General features: G+C 28.8%; 2 protein-coding genes across 2 annotated transcripts; one reads left to right on the top strand and one right to left on the bottom strand.

Moving 5' to 3' along the window:
* The first annotated feature begins 14 nt into the window (after nucleotides 1-14).
* On the top strand, nucleotides 15-2,392 carry Pmi (Transmembrane protein Pmi). Its single transcript, XM_014421837.2, has 3 exons — nucleotides 15-225; nucleotides 368-582; nucleotides 657-2,392. The coding sequence occupies exons 1-3, from the start codon at nucleotides 209-211 to the stop codon at nucleotides 944-946; spliced, it is 522 nt and encodes a 173-aa protein (XP_014277323.1). The 5' UTR covers nucleotides 15-208; the 3' UTR covers nucleotides 947-2,392.
* Nucleotides 2,393-4,779: 2,387 nt separating this feature from the next.
* On the bottom strand, nucleotides 4,780-13,568 carry LOC106681494 (dehydrogenase/reductase SDR family protein 7-like). Its single transcript, XM_014421836.3, has 6 exons — nucleotides 13,315-13,568; nucleotides 13,029-13,172; nucleotides 12,723-12,945; nucleotides 10,182-10,266; nucleotides 9,914-10,074; nucleotides 4,780-7,870 (listed from the first exon to the last, which is right to left on the bottom strand). The coding sequence occupies exons 1-6, from the start codon at nucleotides 13,459-13,461 to the stop codon at nucleotides 7,668-7,670; spliced, it is 963 nt and encodes a 320-aa protein (XP_014277322.1). The 5' UTR covers nucleotides 13,462-13,568; the 3' UTR covers nucleotides 4,780-7,667.
* Nucleotides 13,569-21,703: the final 8,135 nt, after the last annotated feature.

Below are 21,703 nucleotides of genomic sequence, written 5' to 3'. Positions count from 1 at the left end.
CGACCTTGAAAACGGCATAAATGATTCAAAATAATGTTACTTTAGTCAATTTCTATATTTAATCTTAGCAATTACTAATTAGTGTGTTAAATTAATTTTCTTTTCGAAAATAGGATCATTGGGAGATTACTGTATGATTTATTGTATGTCAAAAGGTCGTTTCCGAAATCAGAAGGTATTCCTAAGAAAATTCTAACCTTCCTGTAAAATGTCCATAAATGAATCGTGAGTATATTTGTTTCTAATGATTGTTTTTTTTTATATAAACAGTTATATCCTTTATGGAGATTTGGCCACTAAGGCTTTATAGTGTATTATTCCATTTATATTATTCTTGAAAACATTTCCTTGTGTTGCTTATTTTTAGTGAACAATCTGAAACAGCGGTGATCAAGGAAATTTACGATAGTGAGAATGCTCATGAAGCCTTTGTTGACGAATTAGAGCGAGCATTAGAAGCAGGGTGTAAGTTTATTATTATTGAACCCCCTAGGTTGGGAGATGAGACTGCTAGGTGGATAGCAGTTGGAAACTGTTTACACAAAACAGCAGTGATATCAGGCGTGAGTGCAATTATTTGTGGTATGTTTTCATGAGGTTTTTTCAGAATTGCTATATATCTCATGAATAAAGAATTAATTAATTGTTATTTTCAGGTTTTATCTGGCCAAAGTACCCCTATTCCTACATGCCTTTTGGCGTAATATCTTTTTTTACAACTGGCCTTTACACAGTTTCATGGCAGTTTGATCCTTGCGTTAAGTATCAAGTTTATACTGATTCACAAAGACTGGCTAGACTACCCTTCTTCAATACTATTACTTCAGCTTCACCAACAGTACTTGTTAGGAAAGATGATAGGAACCGTAAGATCCTTCATTGTACAGTTATGTTAGCTTCGAGTATTCTTTGTGCATGGAGACTTTGTAAATTGTTCAATAACTGACAGCACTGTCTTCTCAAATCCTAGTTCTTAATGTACTGTAATTCCATTTTAGAATAGGTGAGATATCTTGGCAAGACTATCCGTTTTTATTGCAAGGAGCCCTTCGTTTTGTTCTGTATGCAGACAGAACATATTTGTATTATTAACCACTCTGTCTCCCTTTTCATTCTATACTTTTTAAACTAAAAATTAATTGGTCGATCCATGACATCAAGTTTTTACTGGATTAATCTAATGTTTTGTTTAACACTTAATGTAAATATGTTTTGAATAAAAAAAAAAAGAAAATTAGAAAAAAGTGTTCATTTGCTTTTCCTTTGAAGCTCTTTAATATGAAGGAATTTATATTTATAAGTAATTGAATGCTGTTTTCATATCAATTGTCCATATTTTTATTGTGATAATTTTTTCCTAAACATGTTCAATACATTTTTACTACTTACGGTGACATAATGTTTTGTTCAATATTTACATCATTTTAATGAATGGTCATTTCTGTTTTATTATTAATATTACTGTTTTATATGTTCAACAGGTTTATGATTCAAGCAATATAAAATTTACTGTTCATTGTTACATTTCCTGTGTTATGCTATACTAGGTCAACATGTTATTTGCTCAAACAGATGGTTAGCATTGCCATTATATCTCCACAGCAGAGATCTAGTTAAAGATAAAAATATTGTTATTTTAAATATAAGTGATAGGCTGATGCCCCCTAAATTAATTTTTCTGAGAACATGATTTAATAGGTTGTTTAGTTAGGCAGCTTAATGGAAGAGATTTAATTTTAAACCTACTAAGCTGTATTGAATATTTATTTTTATATTGAGCTATTAAAAGTTATTGAGATTGTATGAGTACATTTCTGAGGTGTATGTTCCTTAAATTCTTCTCAACAGATAAATTTTAAAATTTCAAGTGGATTTTTTTTTTATATTTCAAGATGTCACCTAACACAGGATAATGTAAAACTTAGATCTGTGAAATTTTTCTCCAATATTGTTATTACCATTAATTTGTATTAGGTTTATTTTAATGTTTATTGTTAGATAACTAGTGTCATTTATTGATCTGGGAATCAAGTAGCACTTGACCAAATTACATTATATTTTCTTTTATTTATAGTTGATTTCCATCTCAAAATAAATTTTTATTAATTAGAATGAGTGTAGTAAACTTCATTGCACGTTGACATGTATTATCTGTCGGCGGTTAGTTGTAAAATAAAATAAACAGTGTCTGTCGCAAACACTTAAAAAGCTTTGAAATATTCTTGATTATCACATTAGCCAAAAAAGTAATTAATAGGATTAAAAAAATTGACTCTGTAATATTATATAATTTGTTTGTAAATTATTGTATATACATCTTATTCGTACTGTAGTTTTATTTTTTTATGAGCAATAGTAATTGTATGAATAATAAATATGGTTGTAAATATCATTCATTGACAATAAATCTAGTGTAAGGCAAGTATTAACTCAAATTTAAAACTTTAGTTTTTAATATTGGGTTTTACTCTTTTTTTCTAGTATATTCGATTACCCAAGATATTCATAGAAATCTTTTTCAAATAAGTCATTCCGTTATAGTTACATCTTTCTAGTTCTTTTGAATAGTATTTTACATGTGGTATTGCTGGGAAATATCTAAAGTTCAGTCTTGTAAAATTACATTTTTCTTGTGAATTTGTTTGAAATATACACATTTGTTAAATGCTAAAAGCAAAAGTAGTTACCGGAATATTCCTTTAAATTGGTGACATTAAGGATGTATATTTATTAAATTGTTATAGGTGCTCATTATTAGTCTTGTAATGACATAGATCAGCTGTTTTATCTTGACAGCTTTTGTACCCAGGTGTTAAATTTCATGATTTTTAAAATTAACAATTATTGTGGAACTTTCCTGTAGTCGTATCCAGGTATAAAAAAAAGACAAGTATGAGATAAATTATATTTTAGATTACTATGGGTAATATTAAGGCATACAATCTTGCTCCACATGGTGGAAGCAGATAGCTGAAGAAAAAAAGAGTCCTTTATGTAATAAGTTTTTTGAGATAACACAGGCGTATTTACACTATGTTAATGTTTTAAGTAAGGATACAGTAGGTTCGTTTCTGCCTTAATATATTATGAGGACACACGAGGTCCTTCTTCACCTTCTTGTTCTGGCAGTTCATCAGGTCCATTTATACCTCCTATTACTCTTTTCATATTGAAAAATAATGTACTTCCAATGTTTAAAAAAAGTATGATAAAGTGGAAATTAGGTTATACCTTAGTTATTTCTCTTCCAAGAATACTAAAGTATAGTGATCCTCAAAACACCCAAATCGTTAAATTAATTTTTGATCTATATACATAAATATATAATTCATATTTTTTTTTCATACTATAACTTTTAGAGAGGGATTAAAAATATGTTTTCATTTACAAATAAGCTAGTTGTAAACAAATGTATTTTTTCCTGCTGCTTTTATTTTAAAAATCATTATTTTTTAATTAAAATATTAGTATTTTCAAATATTTCTTTGTTTCATTACTAAAAAAAAAAAATTCAATACTTAATTATGTAACAATATAAAAGAATCCATCATTGTAATAAATATAGATAGACAAATTACAGGTCAAAGACCATTTCAAAGTCGAGTTTAATTGACTTCTATAAACTTTTGTCTTGTATTAATCACCATGGCAAATTAAGATTAATTAATTTTTATATAACCAGGTTAAATTTCAGAGATGAGTTGTCTTACATAACCAAGTTTTTTATTTGCAGGCATATTAATGGAAGCTTACAAAATGGCAAATATGGAATAATCTTCATACAATGTAGGACTAATTTAGTTCATTAATTTCTGATTTAGTTAATAATAATAGAAAACAATTCTTTATAAAAAATGTATAAACAATGAAAGTTTCCCATTAGAAAACTAAATAAAACACTAACAATTACTTATAATCTAAATTCTAAAAAATATTAGGTAGAAGAAAAAGAATATTCAGAGTTGATAAAATTTTAATGGTAAGATAAAATAATATTTTGTAGCAAAATATAAAATTTCATTTATGAGCAAAAATAACAAGTACAAAAATAAAACAGATGTCAGAAAACAAAACTACAAAGAAAATCCCATTTCAGACTTCGAAGTATTAAAATTAACTTTTAAGTTGTAAAAATATAGAAACATTACATATTTAAAGATTAGAAGATTATCATTTAAATAAACTATATAACAGCTACTAAATTATATCAGTTTGAAATTAAATCAATAAATTGACAAGTTTGAAGAAATGGGTTTTATAGGAGTTATACCTCCACATATTAATATTAGATATAGAATATCACCTTAAAAGCAAGTTCCTTACATTATTAAATATGTTTCTAACAGAAATACAATTATTGTTAACCTCATTACTGTGGCAATAAAAAGAATTCCAGAACATGGAAAGCTCTAAGCACCATAGAACTATAACATGGTCATGAAAAAAACAGGTTTCACAAAATAGATGCAGAGATAAAAGACAATTGTGAAACCAAATGTATTCTTCTTCACACTTAATTCATAAAATCAAATCCAAAAAAAATAAATAACTTATTAAACATTTTTTTGGAAGAACCAGCATAAGAAAATAAAGCATAAAATAGAACATGGAGATAAGAAGATGAAATCTAAACATTACTTAATTTTTGGACTTCATAAAAACTTGATCACTTTACTATTAAAAAGTCAGGAGTCAAGGTAACACTGTACTAAGACCATGGTAATTAGATGAAGATAATAAGGAAACTAATGCATTATTAAATAGGTTTTTCAAACAATGTCAGAGAAAGTCTTAAAATAATATTAAGTAGAGATGTTGAGGTTGTGTAATAGATCATATTATTAAAAAAGTAAATGTTGACATTTAAGATCAAAGCTCCTAATCAGGATGTTCCTACATAATGATGACTACCACAGAAGTTATCCTCATGATGTGTGGTTTCAGACACAACTTATTCCGGAAAAGGATAAAGATCCTAAAAAATGAGACTTTTTCCATTATTAATCCAATTAAAACAACAGTCAGACCCCATTAATCTAAATACTAGGTTGTCAAAGCTTAGAATGTGAAAAATGTTAACAATGAAATTATAATAGGTAATTAAAAACACATTTCTCCTCACAGAAATTTATAGGACCAAAGAAATGTCTGATGTATTTGGCCAGCATCTTCACACTAAGTATGTGGTTCCCACCCTTATTAGTGATCAGTGACATCCTGACTTAAAAACACAAACTTGTAACCGCCATCTTGAATCTAAAAATATTATTGGGATGCCTATTGAAAAAATGACTTTCACATGAAACCAATAAAAGATAAGCATGAAACGTAGCAAAAAAGATCTCAAGAGGTACAAATGAATGATACAGCGAAATTAAGATCAGAGGCACATTTTAGTACTTTTTTTTTATTCAATAAAATAGGATAACCTATTTATATTTCTTTCACATTATTCCATACCAGTTTCCTTGTAGTGTTAGGGACTCTGTGTCATTTCATTATATGAATGAATAGCTGTAAAGAAAGCTTTTACTGAACCACAAGAGATGGTACTGATAATTCAAATTAAAAAGTTGAAAATAGACTCAGGTGATTTTCCCCATACCTTTAGAATGAGAGGATCGCAAAGTCACAATAAAGTATAATGATAGATAGATATGACTCCTGGATAATTAAAAACCAACGATGATGAGCATTGATGAAACCATTAACAGAATCATAAAAATTTGCCAAAGCTCTTCAAGAAAGGCTTCAGCCATACACCAATGTTGAAGCTGACTAAATTCTAAACACCGATTGACTACAAACATGTAAATAATTTTATTATTGATACATATAGTAACAGAGACAAACATCAATAAAGTTTAGAACTCGACAATCTACTTAAGAAGTGATGAAGTATTAGTACGCTATTAATGACTGAATATATCTTATTGATTTCTAACATATATTAGCTTTTCTAACATCAAATCACCAAATTAATTTATTGAAAATTATAATTTCATAGATGGCATTTGAAAATTATTTTCTTCCAGTATACTTAATAAAATTAATACTATGTAAAATATGCAATATTTGGAGTACTTGAAATATTTTCTTGTTATTTTTAGTTTTTAATAATACAATTGACAGATTTAAGTTTAAATTACTATCTTGTAATACCAGTACAAAGATTTTACCACAGTAAATTATCAATAACCAGTGTACCTGCTGATCCATATAAAAATTTCAATCACATAACATTCGCAAGCTTAAAAAACAATATTAAAATAATAAATAAATCACAGCCATACAGATAATATAATGGTCAAATTAAAAGGATAACTAGCAAAATACAAAACAAAAAAATTATATTTCAGACAAGTTATTTCTATAATTACAAATAAGGTAACTTTAAAAATATGATTCTAATTTGTGACCATAGCTTATAGTTTTTCAAAAGCCTTCTTAATCGTCACAATATTGAGCCTGAACAAGAGTAAAAGTAAAATTTGAGTTCAAAAATTGATGAGAATTAACTTACTTCATTCAAAGAACTGGTTAATTTTGCTGATTGTATCACAAATAACAACATTAATGACTAGAATAAAAATGTACTTTTTAATTAGAACTACAATTAATTTGTGCTGGCTTACCACAAAGTAAATTAATTATAATTAAAAAAAACAACAGAGAAAATGCTTGCTATATCTTCTCAACGCTTGTCTTTGTGTATATACATAAATGAGAGGTTGTCAGAAAAAATCCTACTAGTCAGAAAATCACAATTTTTAGAAAGTAGAAAAAGCAATTTTTTTTTTTTTAAAATATCCTGAAGGCATCAGGAACTTTATCAGAAATAATTGAGTAAATCCAAATTATATCCTATTGTAGTGAACAGAAAAACATTATTAGGATTTTTGCTGAGTTCAATAGAAAAATCCACTAATCCAATGCATAGCCAGTTTTTAACCATTAATATAGTCAAGTTCAAGTAATAACTTATGACCAACATTAGTTAAACAATTATTTATTGAATAAAGAAAGGAAAAAAATTAAACACAGCAAACTGTCTCTTATTAAAACCAGGCCATTTGTCAATTTTAAGAGTGGAGTACTGTTCATGAAATTTAACAGCTTTGAGTGGCAGCAGCACAAAGCACTGCTGACATGTGGAATTCTTGGTAGAAACATTTTAAACTCTTGTGGTCTTTTGCCAAAGCACTGTTTGAAGCTTTGGTAAAATTTTCGAAGGCTTATACAGAATAACTGACCGTGTTTTTGACAGAATAACTGACCGTGTTTTTGACAGAATAACTGACCGTGTTTTTGACAGAATGTGCAGTATAATCATGTCTTTAATGTGTGATATCACCTCTAACCCATTTATCGATTTATTTGAATAGTGGGATTTTTGCTAGTAGCCCTCAAATATATTTCAAGTATTGAACACAATAATATAAATTAATTTAATTTGAACTGAATCAAAACCTATTAAACTAGCGTATCAGCCCTGACTGCTTTCAATAAAATCCTTATTTAATTAATTTATCCATATCTTATTAAACATATGTACAAGTAGACTGGTAATCTACATCATACAAAACCTTCCCAACTCCTTCACTAAACTTCAAATCTACATAACAAAAATAAAAATTGAATTAAAATAATAACTTAAGTAAAAAAAATTAGGTATGAACTGGTGGGAGCTTCATAGCACGTCTTTTCATCAGAAGGAAATATAATGATGGGCAAAATGAGCGTAAAATGATAGCAATTCGTGGTAGAAGTGGAGCCAATGTGAACTCTTTGTCTTCACGTGCAATACTGTAATATATTTTTTCTGCAGCTTCATTTGCCTCATAGCCACTAGAAGTCGTCTCGTCCATCACTAAAAATAAAAAATAATTATGTATCATTTCAAACAGACAAATGAAAATGATAACAAGATTATAAAGAAGCAGAAAAAATGATTTGTTTACAGATATTAAAATTTGACAGTGAATAAATAAATAACATAAACGATTCCAAAAAAGAATTAAAACCAGGAATGAGAAGTAAATTTTTATAATGAATATAACTTATAAATTATTATCATCTTTATTGTCATTTTATTTAGTCAGTTTTGTACAGATATAGTATGCAGTGATCTGTTACCATGTTATTTACTGAAATGAAGTGGAAAAAATTAAATAAATACAATTTTTTTTTTTTTTTTATTTCAGTGATTAAAAACAAGATTAAATTGAAACTCATCCTCCCTCACTTGAAATGTAATGTAAAGTATTAATTCGTCACACACAGATTCAGAGGCTAGTTAATCTAAGCATTCCTGGAAAGAGAGCTAGGAGGAACAGAGTCCATAATGAAAAAATGAATTCCTATGAATTCTCTTAAAGCATAATTTTTATTTATTAAAAAATAGTTCCAAATTCATCACTACAGGTACAGAACAAAAACCTTCTTTAATGAACAAAAAAAAAAAACTACATAAAGAAGTTATATCTCCCAGAAAATAATGCCGTTTTAAAAATGTCCCTGCCGAATGCAAAAAAAGAGCAGCCAAAAGTTGTCAACCTCAAAAAGAAGTGACACCAAAAAGGCTGCCTTGCCAAGAAAAGAGCCTTGGCACTTTGTGCCTCAGTTTTTCAAATACGTTCAGCTAAGGGAAATTGAGTGTGGTGTCTTCTGTCGGTAGCCATTAGTTTACCAATGGGTGTCTGTATGTAGCAACTTAAATAATAGTTATGGAATTTTGACTTTAGTAATAGTTGCAAAGTTCAGGTACTAACTGATGCCCTGCCCAATTTTAGCTTCTATTTTCTTCTGCTGAAAGCGTTTTGTGATGAATACAAGTGCAAAGTGCTGAGGCTTCTTTCCTGATGGGACAGTCTTCTTGGTATCACTTCTTTTTGAGGGTGGCAACTTTAGCTGCTCTTTTTTTGCATTTGATGGGGACATTTTTACAATAAAGTTGTTTTTTGGGAGATATTAATTAATTATTATACCTGTGTTGGTAGAAGTTTCATAACATTACATATTTTTAAATATACAGGTTGTATATTTATAATATCAGTTAATTATAAACTTTCAGAATAATTAATTATATGAAGCATAAAAAAATTGAAAAATTGGTGGATGGTAATGTCGAAGTTACTAGAATGTGAGATAACCAGTAACATTGGTGCAAACTAAATTAAACTAAAAAAAAAAGAGGTTCAGAAGTCCCAGGGAAAGGTTACTGACAGGGTATAGATGGATTTCCTTTCTTTACTCAATTTTTTGTTCAATATTTCATCTTGAAACATAAAACCAAAATTTTCTTGGGAGAAGAGTTAATTTTTTTTAAGTCGATTATAAAGGTTTAATATAGAAAATACCAAACTACTGTTAAATAGCTTGCAATGAATTTTATTAATAATATCCATGGTTGGGATATGAGATTTAGTTGAGGCAATATGCGAAAATGTCAATCAACACTTCTTACTATATTGTGGAAAAATACACAGTACTTGTATTCTTGATATTAAAAAAAAAAGATTTATTATTTTTATGTTCCTTTGAGTTATGGTTTTTATTCCATTTTTGTTTTTTTCAGCCCTGATAAAGACCTGAAAATCAGGTCAAAACATCGGTACAAAGAAATGAGTTTTGTTTATTTTTGCTGACCGCACCCCCCTGACCACCTTCTCATATTAATCTACTGTCAACTATTAATAACTCATTATAATACATATACATATTGATGATAGGAAACAAAAACCGTGTAACTCAAGTAGAGTAACCTAGGAGTTATAAGGTTATCGTTGCCTACCATCGATATAATAAAATAATTATTTTCTCTGTCAAACTCACTTTCTAGTATCAGTCTTAATACTTCTAAAAATTTATTAAAATAAATATCAATTAAATAAAAAATATATAAAGAAATTACCTCCATATTTGTTTCCCGAACCAGTAATTGCATTCACAGATAGGTTCGTTTTAATATATCCTGGATTTATTACGGTGACATTTATCCCATCTTTGCTTACTTCAGCTCTTAAACAGTCCATAAAAGCTTGTAAAGCATGTTTTGATGCAGAGTAGGCTGATCTATACAATTACATGTAAATGTTAAAATTAATTAACAATCTTCAAAATAAAAAACTGAAAAATAGAAATTGTTACAGGAAAAATATGAACACTAATCAAATTTTTACCTGTGTGGAATGGCTATACGACCCTGCACACTAGAAATGGCTACAATATGCCCACGCCTCTGTTCTATCATGGAGGGCAATACAGCTGGAGGAATAAAAAATAAATCATATTTACTTTATGAAATTATGCTTTATTCAGACAATAATGATTAATATACTATTGAAATAAAGACAGTATAGTGCAATTCCTTGCGATGGTTAATGTTGATTAACCAGGAATCAATGAATGGAAAGAGTAGTTGTACTCTTTCCATTCATTGATTCCTATAGAGAAATCCTTTATCAAAATATGAATTATAAAAATGCCTGATCACTAACGAAATCTTTAACGGAGTATCATAACAACTTTTTATTAGTAAGGAACTCCAAGATGATCAGGAACCTCATCAATAATACTCATACAAAAGAATATGTGTAAGAGGTGATTTGAAGAAATAGATAAAAAATTTCATTGACAGAGGCTAACAGATCTTCTAAAACACTTTCACAATGTTAAAAAATCATTTGTTTGAAAAAGAAAAAAAAAATGGCATATTTGTTTGATTAAGCTATACTACACATGGATATTATTTTTCATAATTGAAAATTGTTCTTTTCAATACTTGATCTGACATTTGTAAAAAAACACTGATCAAAACTAAACGATAGTTAAACCCAGTAATAACTTTGCAGTAAAAAACTATTTTAAACTAACATAAAAAAATATAGAAATTAGATCGGGCTGTACTTTAACTTAAGGGTATCTACATGGAAACTATTAAGAACATATAGGTAAAGTTATCACATAGCCATATAAAGATTCTCGAATTTTTATCAATGTAAGAAAACAATAACCAGATGAATATAAGAATAACAGTTACATAACCAACAACATATTAAGGAGTAAAAATAGAGTTGTATATGAATATAATTAAGTAGAAATACTTCACTATTAGTGTCGTATCACTTATAATATAAGGACGTCAGAAATACATGAGTACTATACTATTCTTTGGAGTAAGAAACACAGTGACATGCCCAACATAGTAAAACTACAATATGACCTTCTAAACATTACAATCATATAATTTAAAGCAGTTGTTGTTAACAGTTGCAGTTAAGCAGAAATTTCATTTTGATTGCCTTGCCAATAAAAAACAAATGTGCATTGAACTAGTATAGTAGTGCACCAGTAGTACTATGAGAAACAGGTTATCGATACATATAAAATATATGCATATTTTGGAATATTGTGAGCATGAATATTAACATAGTTATTTAATGTTTCAAAAATTGTTGTTTATTTTTCGATTATTGCTATTATTATGAAATACCACATTATCCATTTTTAAATAATAAATCTTATTGTACTACCAATATACACAAAACTTTGCAATTATCACAGTATTTAAATTATAATGAAAAGTTTAATAGTAAAACGAAATGAGCATTGATTTTATTTACTTCAAAAACATAAAATTGAAAACAGTATTCCTTTAGTACCTTTATGTTATGTAATGAAGCTGTAATACAATAACAACTAAAATTTATTCTTTCAGAAATTAATATATTTTAAAAATTAAAATGAGTGAATAAAAAATACAATGCATATAAATCAGCCACTGTCAATTTTATATATATAAATAAAATTCAATCATATCATTATTTGTCTAAGTTAATTATTGAGGATGCTTATATTCAGTATCGAGTTTGCCATAAATTTAAATAAAATTATTTTTTACAGCATTTAGTTTAGAGCCTCTTTTTAATACATAGAAAAATAAAGGAATACGATTTATTTTATTTTGAAGACATAACCTTAACTACTATGTTTCGACAAACGTCCATTTTATGTAGTTTTTAGTGGTCCACACTAAATAAAATAAAAATGGAAAAGACAAAATTTTATTATATAAAGATAATTGACTGTACATGAATTAGGAGATGATCAGGACCACAGTCAATAAAAACAAATATTCTTTTCAGCTATTTACTAATGGCCCAATAAATAGTTGAAAGCTATTATTGTTTTTCTTGACCATATCTCTAAACATTTTTTACTAGTTGACAACATTGAACAAAGCAATTATAGATATATCCTTAGAAAGTCAAGAACAAAGGAAAACTAAACCAATCAATAACTTTACAAATATTAAATATAGAATGAAATACAGAGAGAATTCACTTCAAAATCAGTAATAGATTAATCAGTTTTAAAATTAGAATTATCAAGGTGAATATCAAATGGGTAAACAATAACATACTGGGAAGAGATACACATAATTAACATAATTCTTGAAACAAATAACTTCTGCAAAATCATTTTTTAATAAATCACTAACAATTGAAGTTGAAAACGATAAATAAAAACAAATCATAACAAATACTATAGGATGCCATTATCTACTTATATATATTATATAGTAATTAGTTAAAATAAAACTAATTAAATTGGAAAGGACATACCATTATTGTATTATGAAGTAAATAAATTATATACAAAAAGGAGATTAATAGAGCTAATAATATGTTAAAGTAATATGAAACAATCAATAAAATTACCTTTTGTCAGAGTAACTGTCCCAAAATAATTGATCAACATAACCTTTTGATCAACTTCAATACTAGTTTCAGTTATCTTCCCTCGATATGAAATTCCACCATTGTTAATCAAGTAATCAATATGACCATAAGTATTAAGCAAGTTGTTAACTTTCCTTGGTATACTTTTTACATCTGCCAAATCTAGTTCGACTATAACAGGTTCATATGTTGACACATCCTCCTGAATTTACAAGTTTTTAATAGTTTAATCGACTATGTTTTTTATTATGTATTAAAGTATTGATTACACCAAGCAGTACTTACAACAACTAAGTCTAGCAAATCATTTTTTACTCGTTCCAGTTCGGAAACCCTTCTCGCAGCCAAAATCAGTTTACAACCACGCTTGTAAAATGAATGAGCTAGTTGTTCCCCAAGGCCAGAACTACTACCTGTTATCATTACCACCTAAAAGTAACAAATATAAGAATGATAAGGGTCATTTTTAAACAAATGCATTGGTTATAGGCATAAAGTTATACAATAATATGCACTGGGGTTAGTATAGCAGCAATTATAAAAAATGGTATTTAATTACAATAAATCTTACCATTCCTTTCATTTTACCAATCTCGGTCCGATTACAAATGACATAAATAATCCAGGGTATTAATGCGGGTATTAGAGCTGTGCCTATTGTGCTCCACATAAGGGTAAGTAAAACATCAATGAAACCCCCTTCAGTACCCCTATCCATTGGGGTTTCAACAAATATTACTTCTTCAGGAGAAGATATTTTGCTTCTAAAACGAGCAACAGATTATCGAACGTTGAAGTGTAACTATACTTGACGTCATCAATCACAGAGTTCGCGTATCCCCCCTCCCTTTTTATTTTGATTCAAAAGTTCTCTCACTGAAGGCTTCCGTTTCTTGAAAAAATATGAATTATCAATGTAATTTTTATTATGTAATAATGTTAATGAACTAATAAAAAAAAAGAAATATATTACTGAAGTAATCGCTGCGCAATTAATTTAGTTTAATTGTAGTCTTAAATTTTTTAAAACATTCTTAAAATCAATATCTCTCATGAAATTCAAATTTATTAAGTAGTTGTACTGAACAAAAACAAAACAAGCCACGGTGGCGGGAACTTCTCATAACCCACTTATACAGAATGGTACAAGTACTGATGCTGGTGTGGGATATTGTTGCCCAATTTCGGGTATTTTTTTTATTACCTTTGCGAGTTATTTTCGAATAGTCTGTGAAATCGGTTGATTTCAGTTTAAATGGCTTTAATTTATATGTAGAAACTAATCCAGTGTTGCCGTTCATATGAGAAATGAGAATCCTCGTTGATTTTGACAGTTTGTAAGAGGTAAGATAATATGATACATACCTAGTACGTTCCTCGTACGTAAGCTTAAGTACCATAACTAATTCTGGGACACTTTTTCTATTTAAATAAAACAATATAAATTTGATCCGTGCCCCTTATGGTCTAAGAATACATTTTTTTTTTTTATGTTCAAATTTCCATTTTTATGTTCAACATCAAAAGTTGTTTAAAAAAGTGTTAATTTATAGTTACTGTTGGAGTTTTCTTCGATAAGAGAATCGTTTTAAAGAGAGTGGATTTCGGGGGTTCTGATTCAGTTAATGAATTGTTTTCTAGATCGGACAATCCTTTTTCGATTTATAGTTACTTTAGAATTTACTTCTATATGGGGATCGAGAAGCGCAGGCGTATTTCGGTTACTTTTAGAATTTTCTTTGATGTTGTGATCTTCATCAGGCTTTGGATAGTCCTCATTATGTTTTTGGCATTTGATTATTCGCATCTCGAATTACTTTTACAATATGACAGTTGTTTTGGTAGAAGTATTGTTTATAAGTTTTCCAAAAACGCTATTTTCAATCGGAATTTTTATAATGTATGCGCATTTTGATTTACAGCTAATTTTGGAGTTTTCTTCAGTATTGGAATCGTTTATTAATATTTTGGGTTCCTGATTCTTTTTTTTAAATTATATTTTCGATCGAGCATCCACACTCCGAATTATCATAATATTTGATATTTTTCCTGTAAGAACATCCTTAAAAAGATTTTGAGAGATGTAATCTTCGAATTTATTATCATATATTTTATAGCGAATATCGAAATGCACATGCTCTATTGAAAATGTATATAAAAACGAAACCAGAACAGTGTAAAACTAAAGTATCCCTGTGTATGATAAAAGTTCAACAATAATAATATGTTGGCACTATTTCTGTTTCTGAGCATTTTGAGAATGAAAACCATCTGAATATGAATGATTTTATTTTTTATTAGCCTACTGGAGGCCTACATTCCCTGCTCACTTCTAATCATTAATTGTTATGTAGTTAGAAAACATAAAATACTTTATGTATCACTCTCAGACCTTGCCATAAAGGTGAGTAAAAGACTTCGCAGTAAACCTAAAAAAAAAATCGCAGGCATCTTTTCAGCATTCTTTCAAGTATTGCTATAAAACATAATTTATACTATTTTTAATAGATAGAGCACAACGATCACTATAAAACTTTTTGCCTGTCACACTTTGTTCTGTCTTTGAAATGCCCACCAATATAACAATTCAATAAAACATTTTGTGCTGAAAAGTGTTCAGGACACATAAGAGGCCGAAAACATCAGTTACCACCCTTTTTTCCCTTTCATTTACCTGAAAAATTGAGATTTTTTCAAATGGTTTTTTGCATGACGAGGTTTTTGTTAGTGTTTCAAATTATATTTTACGTTGAAAATCGTTTAAAAAGTTAGGACTGATCAGTACTAAATAAATATTTTATAGAATAATTTGTCAATCAATAGGAAAACAACTAACGTAAAGAAATTAAACTCATCTTAAGCTTTTAATTTCTATACGCAATAACTCGTTAAATTAAAAAAAAAACATAATGTTTACTTAACTTCCTGAATTAGTATATAGTATATTAATTTAAGAAACGGACAATTATTTTATCAGCAGTTAGAGTAAGGACGTTAATTTTAGCCTGATAGATAATAGATTGACCTACTTTGCTATATTTACACTAAAGCCGATAGTGGCAGATGTCACAGTAACTACCATCTTGTAAACTGACATTTACTGCCGTACTATCAAGATTTGCTTTATAGTTGGTAGTATTATCAACGCTCTGCGTATGCGCGATAAACTTGCACCACAGATATATGTCACGTTGAACCTATGCTTTAAAAAAAATCAATGATGTGGATTTTCTGATCAAAGATTATTTATGACACTTCCGTAAATTAGTTCATGTTACGAAGATAAATAAAAATTCATTTGTATTTATTATTACAATATTTTTTTAAAAAAATAAAACTAATAAATCGGCATGTAATACGAATTAGAACTCATAAAAAAAAATTATCAGCTGAATTTTAATGAATTTAAACAGAAATATATTACTTTTATGATAGAATGTGAATATAAATAATATTTGTCATGTTTTACTTTTTCAGTTTTTCTTTCATTAAATAATAAATTGTGGGATTCAATTGAATGAAAAATCGCGCTCGCAATCTAAACCAAAATACGACTATTTGTTTTGTTGTTTTTATTTCCCATATTTTATAAATTATTTGTAAATTACTACTTTTAACCGAAATTCAGTTAATAACCAATTACTCACGACTAAATTCCTTCAGAATAGAATCAGACAGCTGAGGTTCTCACTGTGGCATATTCTTTGTAATGTCTAAGATTCCACTTACCCTCTTCTTAACTTCAACGATCATAGTTACTTTTGAAAGATTACAAATCAAAATCCTTAAATCAGAGTTAAAATTATCATAATGTTTAATAAATTATAATTCATTAAAGTGTTGATCTTTAGGAATGTTAACAGGTTAAGTTTTCTCGATTTTAGGTACTTGAGGGTTCTGATTGATAATCTTTCAGAAATAATTAATATTTTACTTTTTTTTTTATTTCTAAAAATATTTTTTGTGAATTTAATTGAGGAACAAAGTGAACCGGAGAAGAATTGTTTCGAAAAATTGACTCATTGACAAATAAAAAATATGAACTTTATTGCAGATTAATTTTACATTTCTGTAACAGGAATTACTATTATTATAATTGTTGTCGTGTACTAAGTCCTTATGTTCTTCAGGTTACAAACTTATTCTAACATGAGTAGTTTCTTGAAATCGGACCACGGCATGGATAAGGCGAATCACTGCAGGAAAAGTTTAAAGGTACGCTGTGACAGAATGTGGATGTGGTTACAAGGTTAGGTTATCGAATGTTAAGATAGCCTAGATAATTGTCTAATCAATTGGAGGAATGTCTTGATTAGATATATAATTAACTTAAAGAGTCAAATCGAACAGGGAAAATCACTATTGCAATATTAAATGTTGGTTTTATGTTAACACCAGATTTGTGTTTAATTTATACTTGAAATTCAATATGCTGATACTTTTATGCGAAGAGGCCCAACTAGTTTAGACTCTGTACAGTTCATTTGTCCCACCAAAACCATTGGAACACTAGCTTTTTCGAACCTCCCAAACCCCGTAGCAACTCCTCCCCCTGACCAAGGGAGGGCCCACTAGATATTACTGCTAGATATCCATATACTACTCTTAGTAAAATCATCGGCTATGGGACAGCCTTCAGTACAGTGCAGGAATCCGATCCATAAAACACAAACCTATAAAACGTACATCTATAAATACTTTTAAAATAATATATAAATACTTATAAGTTTCTTTCATACTTGAAACGGAAGTGCATTTCTGAGCTCTATTTCAAATAAAGTACAAACTAATACTATTGGTCTTCTAGTTTTTACTTGATACAATTCCTCCAACTTGTACAATACTGACTTGTACTTTCATACTTTTTAACTGCTATAATATTATAATATGACATGAAAAGACTTGCAAGGACTCCAAGAAGAGAAGAAGGGGAAATCGACTTTGAAGTAAATGAAGATAAAACAAATGTATGATTGTAAAAATATAGTCTCAAGCGACATGGTCTGCGTGGTTGCTGCAAATCGTCTCCGAAGGTGAACAGTTTCTAATAGTCCGGCTTCATAATGACATCAATAAAAGTTTACATGATATTTGCTAAAATAAATTGATTTATAGTTGTTCGGACAAATTTTCATTTGCCAAATTTATATTCATATGCAAATATCATAAAAACTATTACCCCTATAATGATAAGTGTCATAAACTACTTTATTTTGAATGCTGGCAGAAATATGTGCGTCTTATGGATCTAGAGACATATTTTTTCGAAAATCAAACTTTTTTTGCGAACAACTAGAAATTAATAGTTTGTGAATTTATTTTGTCAAATATCATAAAAATAATACTCCTACAAAGATAAACGTTATAAACTATTTTATATACAATTTAAGTAGCTTTCATTCCAGTGCTGACAGACATCTATTCGTTCTATGGTTTCTGAAATAAAGTTTTTCAAAACTTAATGTCCTAACTGTAAATTAATTTATTTTAGGAAATATGAAAACGTAGGTAAAGGTTATAAACTACTTTATAGTACGTTAAACTATCTTTAATTTGAGTGCTAAGAGACATACGTGACATAGTTCCTGAGATATAGATTTCTCAAACTAAATTAACTAACTACTAATCTTTCAGTAGGATTTTAAAAAATGCTGCTTTTTAAAAAGCTATTATCTCATGAACTATTTGACGTAAATAGCTCTGTTAGGGCTAATATTTCAGCTAATTTACTCTCTAAATAATTTTCTTTTAGATTTTCTAGTGTTGTTGGTAGTTTTTAAGATATAGTGCTCCGAATGAAAAATTAATATTAAGGTTTTCAACAGCCGTCATTTTTTATTCCCCCTACCTATAATTGGCCGACTCCTCAATTTTGACTAGTAATTATAGATAGTTTTCATTAAATTAAACCAAAATTGGGGTGAAATAACTACCTTTTTTTTCACCCGGCTCTTGTACTATAACTGGTACCCTAGAAGGCAGAATTGAGATATTTGTAGTCCTGTGTACACTTACAGGAGCGATCTGGAATCAGAGCCTTAGCACATGAAGGAGAACTAACAGTGAACTGCTTGCAGGGACTGGTCAGTCAATATCTCATGATATATATGCTAGAGGTTTAAGATGGGAGGGATATGTGGCTCGAAGCAATCCATCAAGACGAACACATAAAAATGAATGCCAGCATAGTTGGCAAGAGACCACTTGGGAGGACAAAAACTGTTAGACAGAATCGACAAAGATGTGAAAGCACTGCATGCAGCAAACTGGAAAGCAGTAGCTCAAGATAGCCAGATGTGGAGAAGGCTGGTTCGAGCGGCCAAAGTTCTACAAGGTCTACAGAGCCAACTGAAAAAAAAGTTTTGTTTTTTTAAAAACTGTGTCATGGGAGCTATTGAATGTAAAGAGGAGAGTTCTACTTGAAAAAGGTGATGGTAATTGTTTTCATTGGGTGGGTAGCTTTGAGGATATGAACTTCAGGTGGAATGTACCTGCAATTTTTTATACTTATTATTCAAGGTCATTAGCTGTAGTATCTGTAATTTGTAATATCCAGCTATTCTTTGTTTGTTTTTTTTATTGGAAAAATATTTTTTTATTTGCATCAATTTCTATATTTAAATGGATAACAAACTGTATTACACCATGCCTATTCAATTAGGGTTAGAAAATTTGATGGAAAGAGTGAAGCTATTATAACTACAAGTTATATCTATAGCTATGACTAAATAATAATCATTAATTTAAAATCAATCAGCGGTTCTATAATTTGTTTTTAATTATTGGATGCCAGTAATATATATCGGCAGTTTTTTTTCTCGTTCATATTTGAGATAGTTACGGTGGCCTTTATTTGTCGTCTTGTCATTAAGTGTTTATACTTGGGCATTCTTTCTTTTTGGCAACATAATTGTTTCATAATATCTCTAGAAATATTTCAATAACAGTCATTGTATGGTATAAGGTCAATTGAACGAATAATATTGAGTTAAATAATCCTCATCGAAATTCCAAAAATATTGAATTCCATACCAGTTTTGCGCTCACAGACTTCTTGATGAAATCATAATTTATACCCGAGTGTCGTGGCACTTCGTTACAGTTCTAAATACATATGTTAATCAGAATCGTCGTGACGTTATCTAGACATTTAATAAATTAAAAATGCGCGTATCTCTTTTTATTTATAAGCTGCATTTACACAGTCATACGTTGTGTGAACCGTTGAGACAAGAAATAGCGTAATTCATTTCGTTCTCATCACGTTTCATTTTGATAAAACAAATTAATTAGCTTACTACTAAACACTTACTAACTTAAATAGTTATATATGGTTATTTCTAACTACTTTTAAAAGAGGGCACTGTTATTTCTTTCTTCAACCACAGAATCTATAAGATTATTACTATAAAGTTATGTTTATCTTTAAACACAAGTTATGACTTATATATATGAGCGTTGAGAGCAAAAGTGATTAAGTCTTTGTTTTTCACCAAAAATAATTTTCATACAGATATAATATATAAATTAATTACTGAGTAGATTAACTTCAAATGCCTCTAACTTATTTTATTAGAGAAACTAGTTATACCTTATCCGAAACTTTAGAGAACTTCCTCTAAACTATTGAATATCTCACAACCCTAGTTTTCACTTACACAACTTTTTCACTCTATATAAAACTATTCACATAAAACACGCTGAAGAAGTTTTTCTACCGTATTCACCTTTATATCAAATAACAAAGACTATAAATTTCTATAGAAGTATACAACCCAGTTATACCTCAGAGTATAACTCTGCTTTCTCAATTATTTTTAGAACATTATAAGAAACATTTTATAAGTTGCTGTTACTTATACATATAATGGTACAAACAACACGAATACACACAAAAATGATTTTTCATAAAATCACATCCATTACAGTTTTGAGCTCCAGTATACCTTTTATTTCCTCTAATAGTTTCGTTTACACACACCTTGACAATTATATATAGGAAACATCTCGTCCTATTTGGCCCAAAGCAGGAGGAATATCAGTTATTAGTGTAAAAATAATAATTTAGTTATTTTAACAAATTCAATCAGGTACTTCTTCTTAAACATCCCCAGAAGTGTTTTTCTTGAAACACCTTATAACAAATATTTCGTCTCGTTTTTAGATTTTATTTTCAAACGACATATTAACCTTTATCAAACGATATTAACCTTGAGACATAGGTAACTAACTATGTATAAAAAGAAAGGGATCTATTCTAACCTATGCTTTTTTTTAATATATAATTTAATCACCTTTCAAGTAATCAAGTATACCATAAAATATATACATTTTGAGTTTAAAACAATTACAGTTTTCTGTTCTTCATGTCTTTTTTTTAATAATTTTTCTAAGAGATGTACTTTTGGAGGGGGATTTTCGATTATACGTATGGGATTGGGGAAATACGTTTAGTAAGTTCAATGAAAATCGTTAGACATTTTTTTATTTATTTTAGTTTTATTTGTCTATATACATATTTTTATTATTTTTTCACTACTGCTTAATGCTCAAAACTATGGCAGATTGTTTTATTTAACAATAAATAAATTTGGTTTTATAATTCTAAAACACTGTATACTTTTATTTTTATCATCTTAAATGACCAAAATATGTTGGTATGAAATCTGTAATGGGCCACAATTTTGAAACAAATGACTTACGGTTATGACGAAAAACGAGGATCATCATAGGGTGACCTGTGGCTTTTGTGCTATAACTCACAAATGTGATATATAATTTAATAATTATAACATCCAATTTCTACAATTGGAATCAATAGATGAATCAATCAAAAAACGTTTTAAAAAATTACATTCCCAGTAACCAGTAGTTATAGTACAAGAGCTCAAATGTTTCGTATTGACCTCAGTAGGAACAGCCTCGATGAAGCTCGGAAAAACGTCGGAAAATAAATAGTT

The sequence above is a fragment of the Halyomorpha halys genome, unplaced genomic scaffold (genome assembly GCF_000696795.3).
Source record: "Halyomorpha halys isolate HHAL.00 unplaced genomic scaffold, Hhal_1.1 Scaffold343.1, whole genome shotgun sequence".
In the NCBI taxonomy this organism is placed as follows: Eukaryota; Metazoa; Arthropoda; class Insecta; order Hemiptera; family Pentatomidae; genus Halyomorpha; species Halyomorpha halys.
Note: the sequence above shows the minus strand (reverse complement) of the source record. Positions and strands in the feature narration are given on the sequence as shown.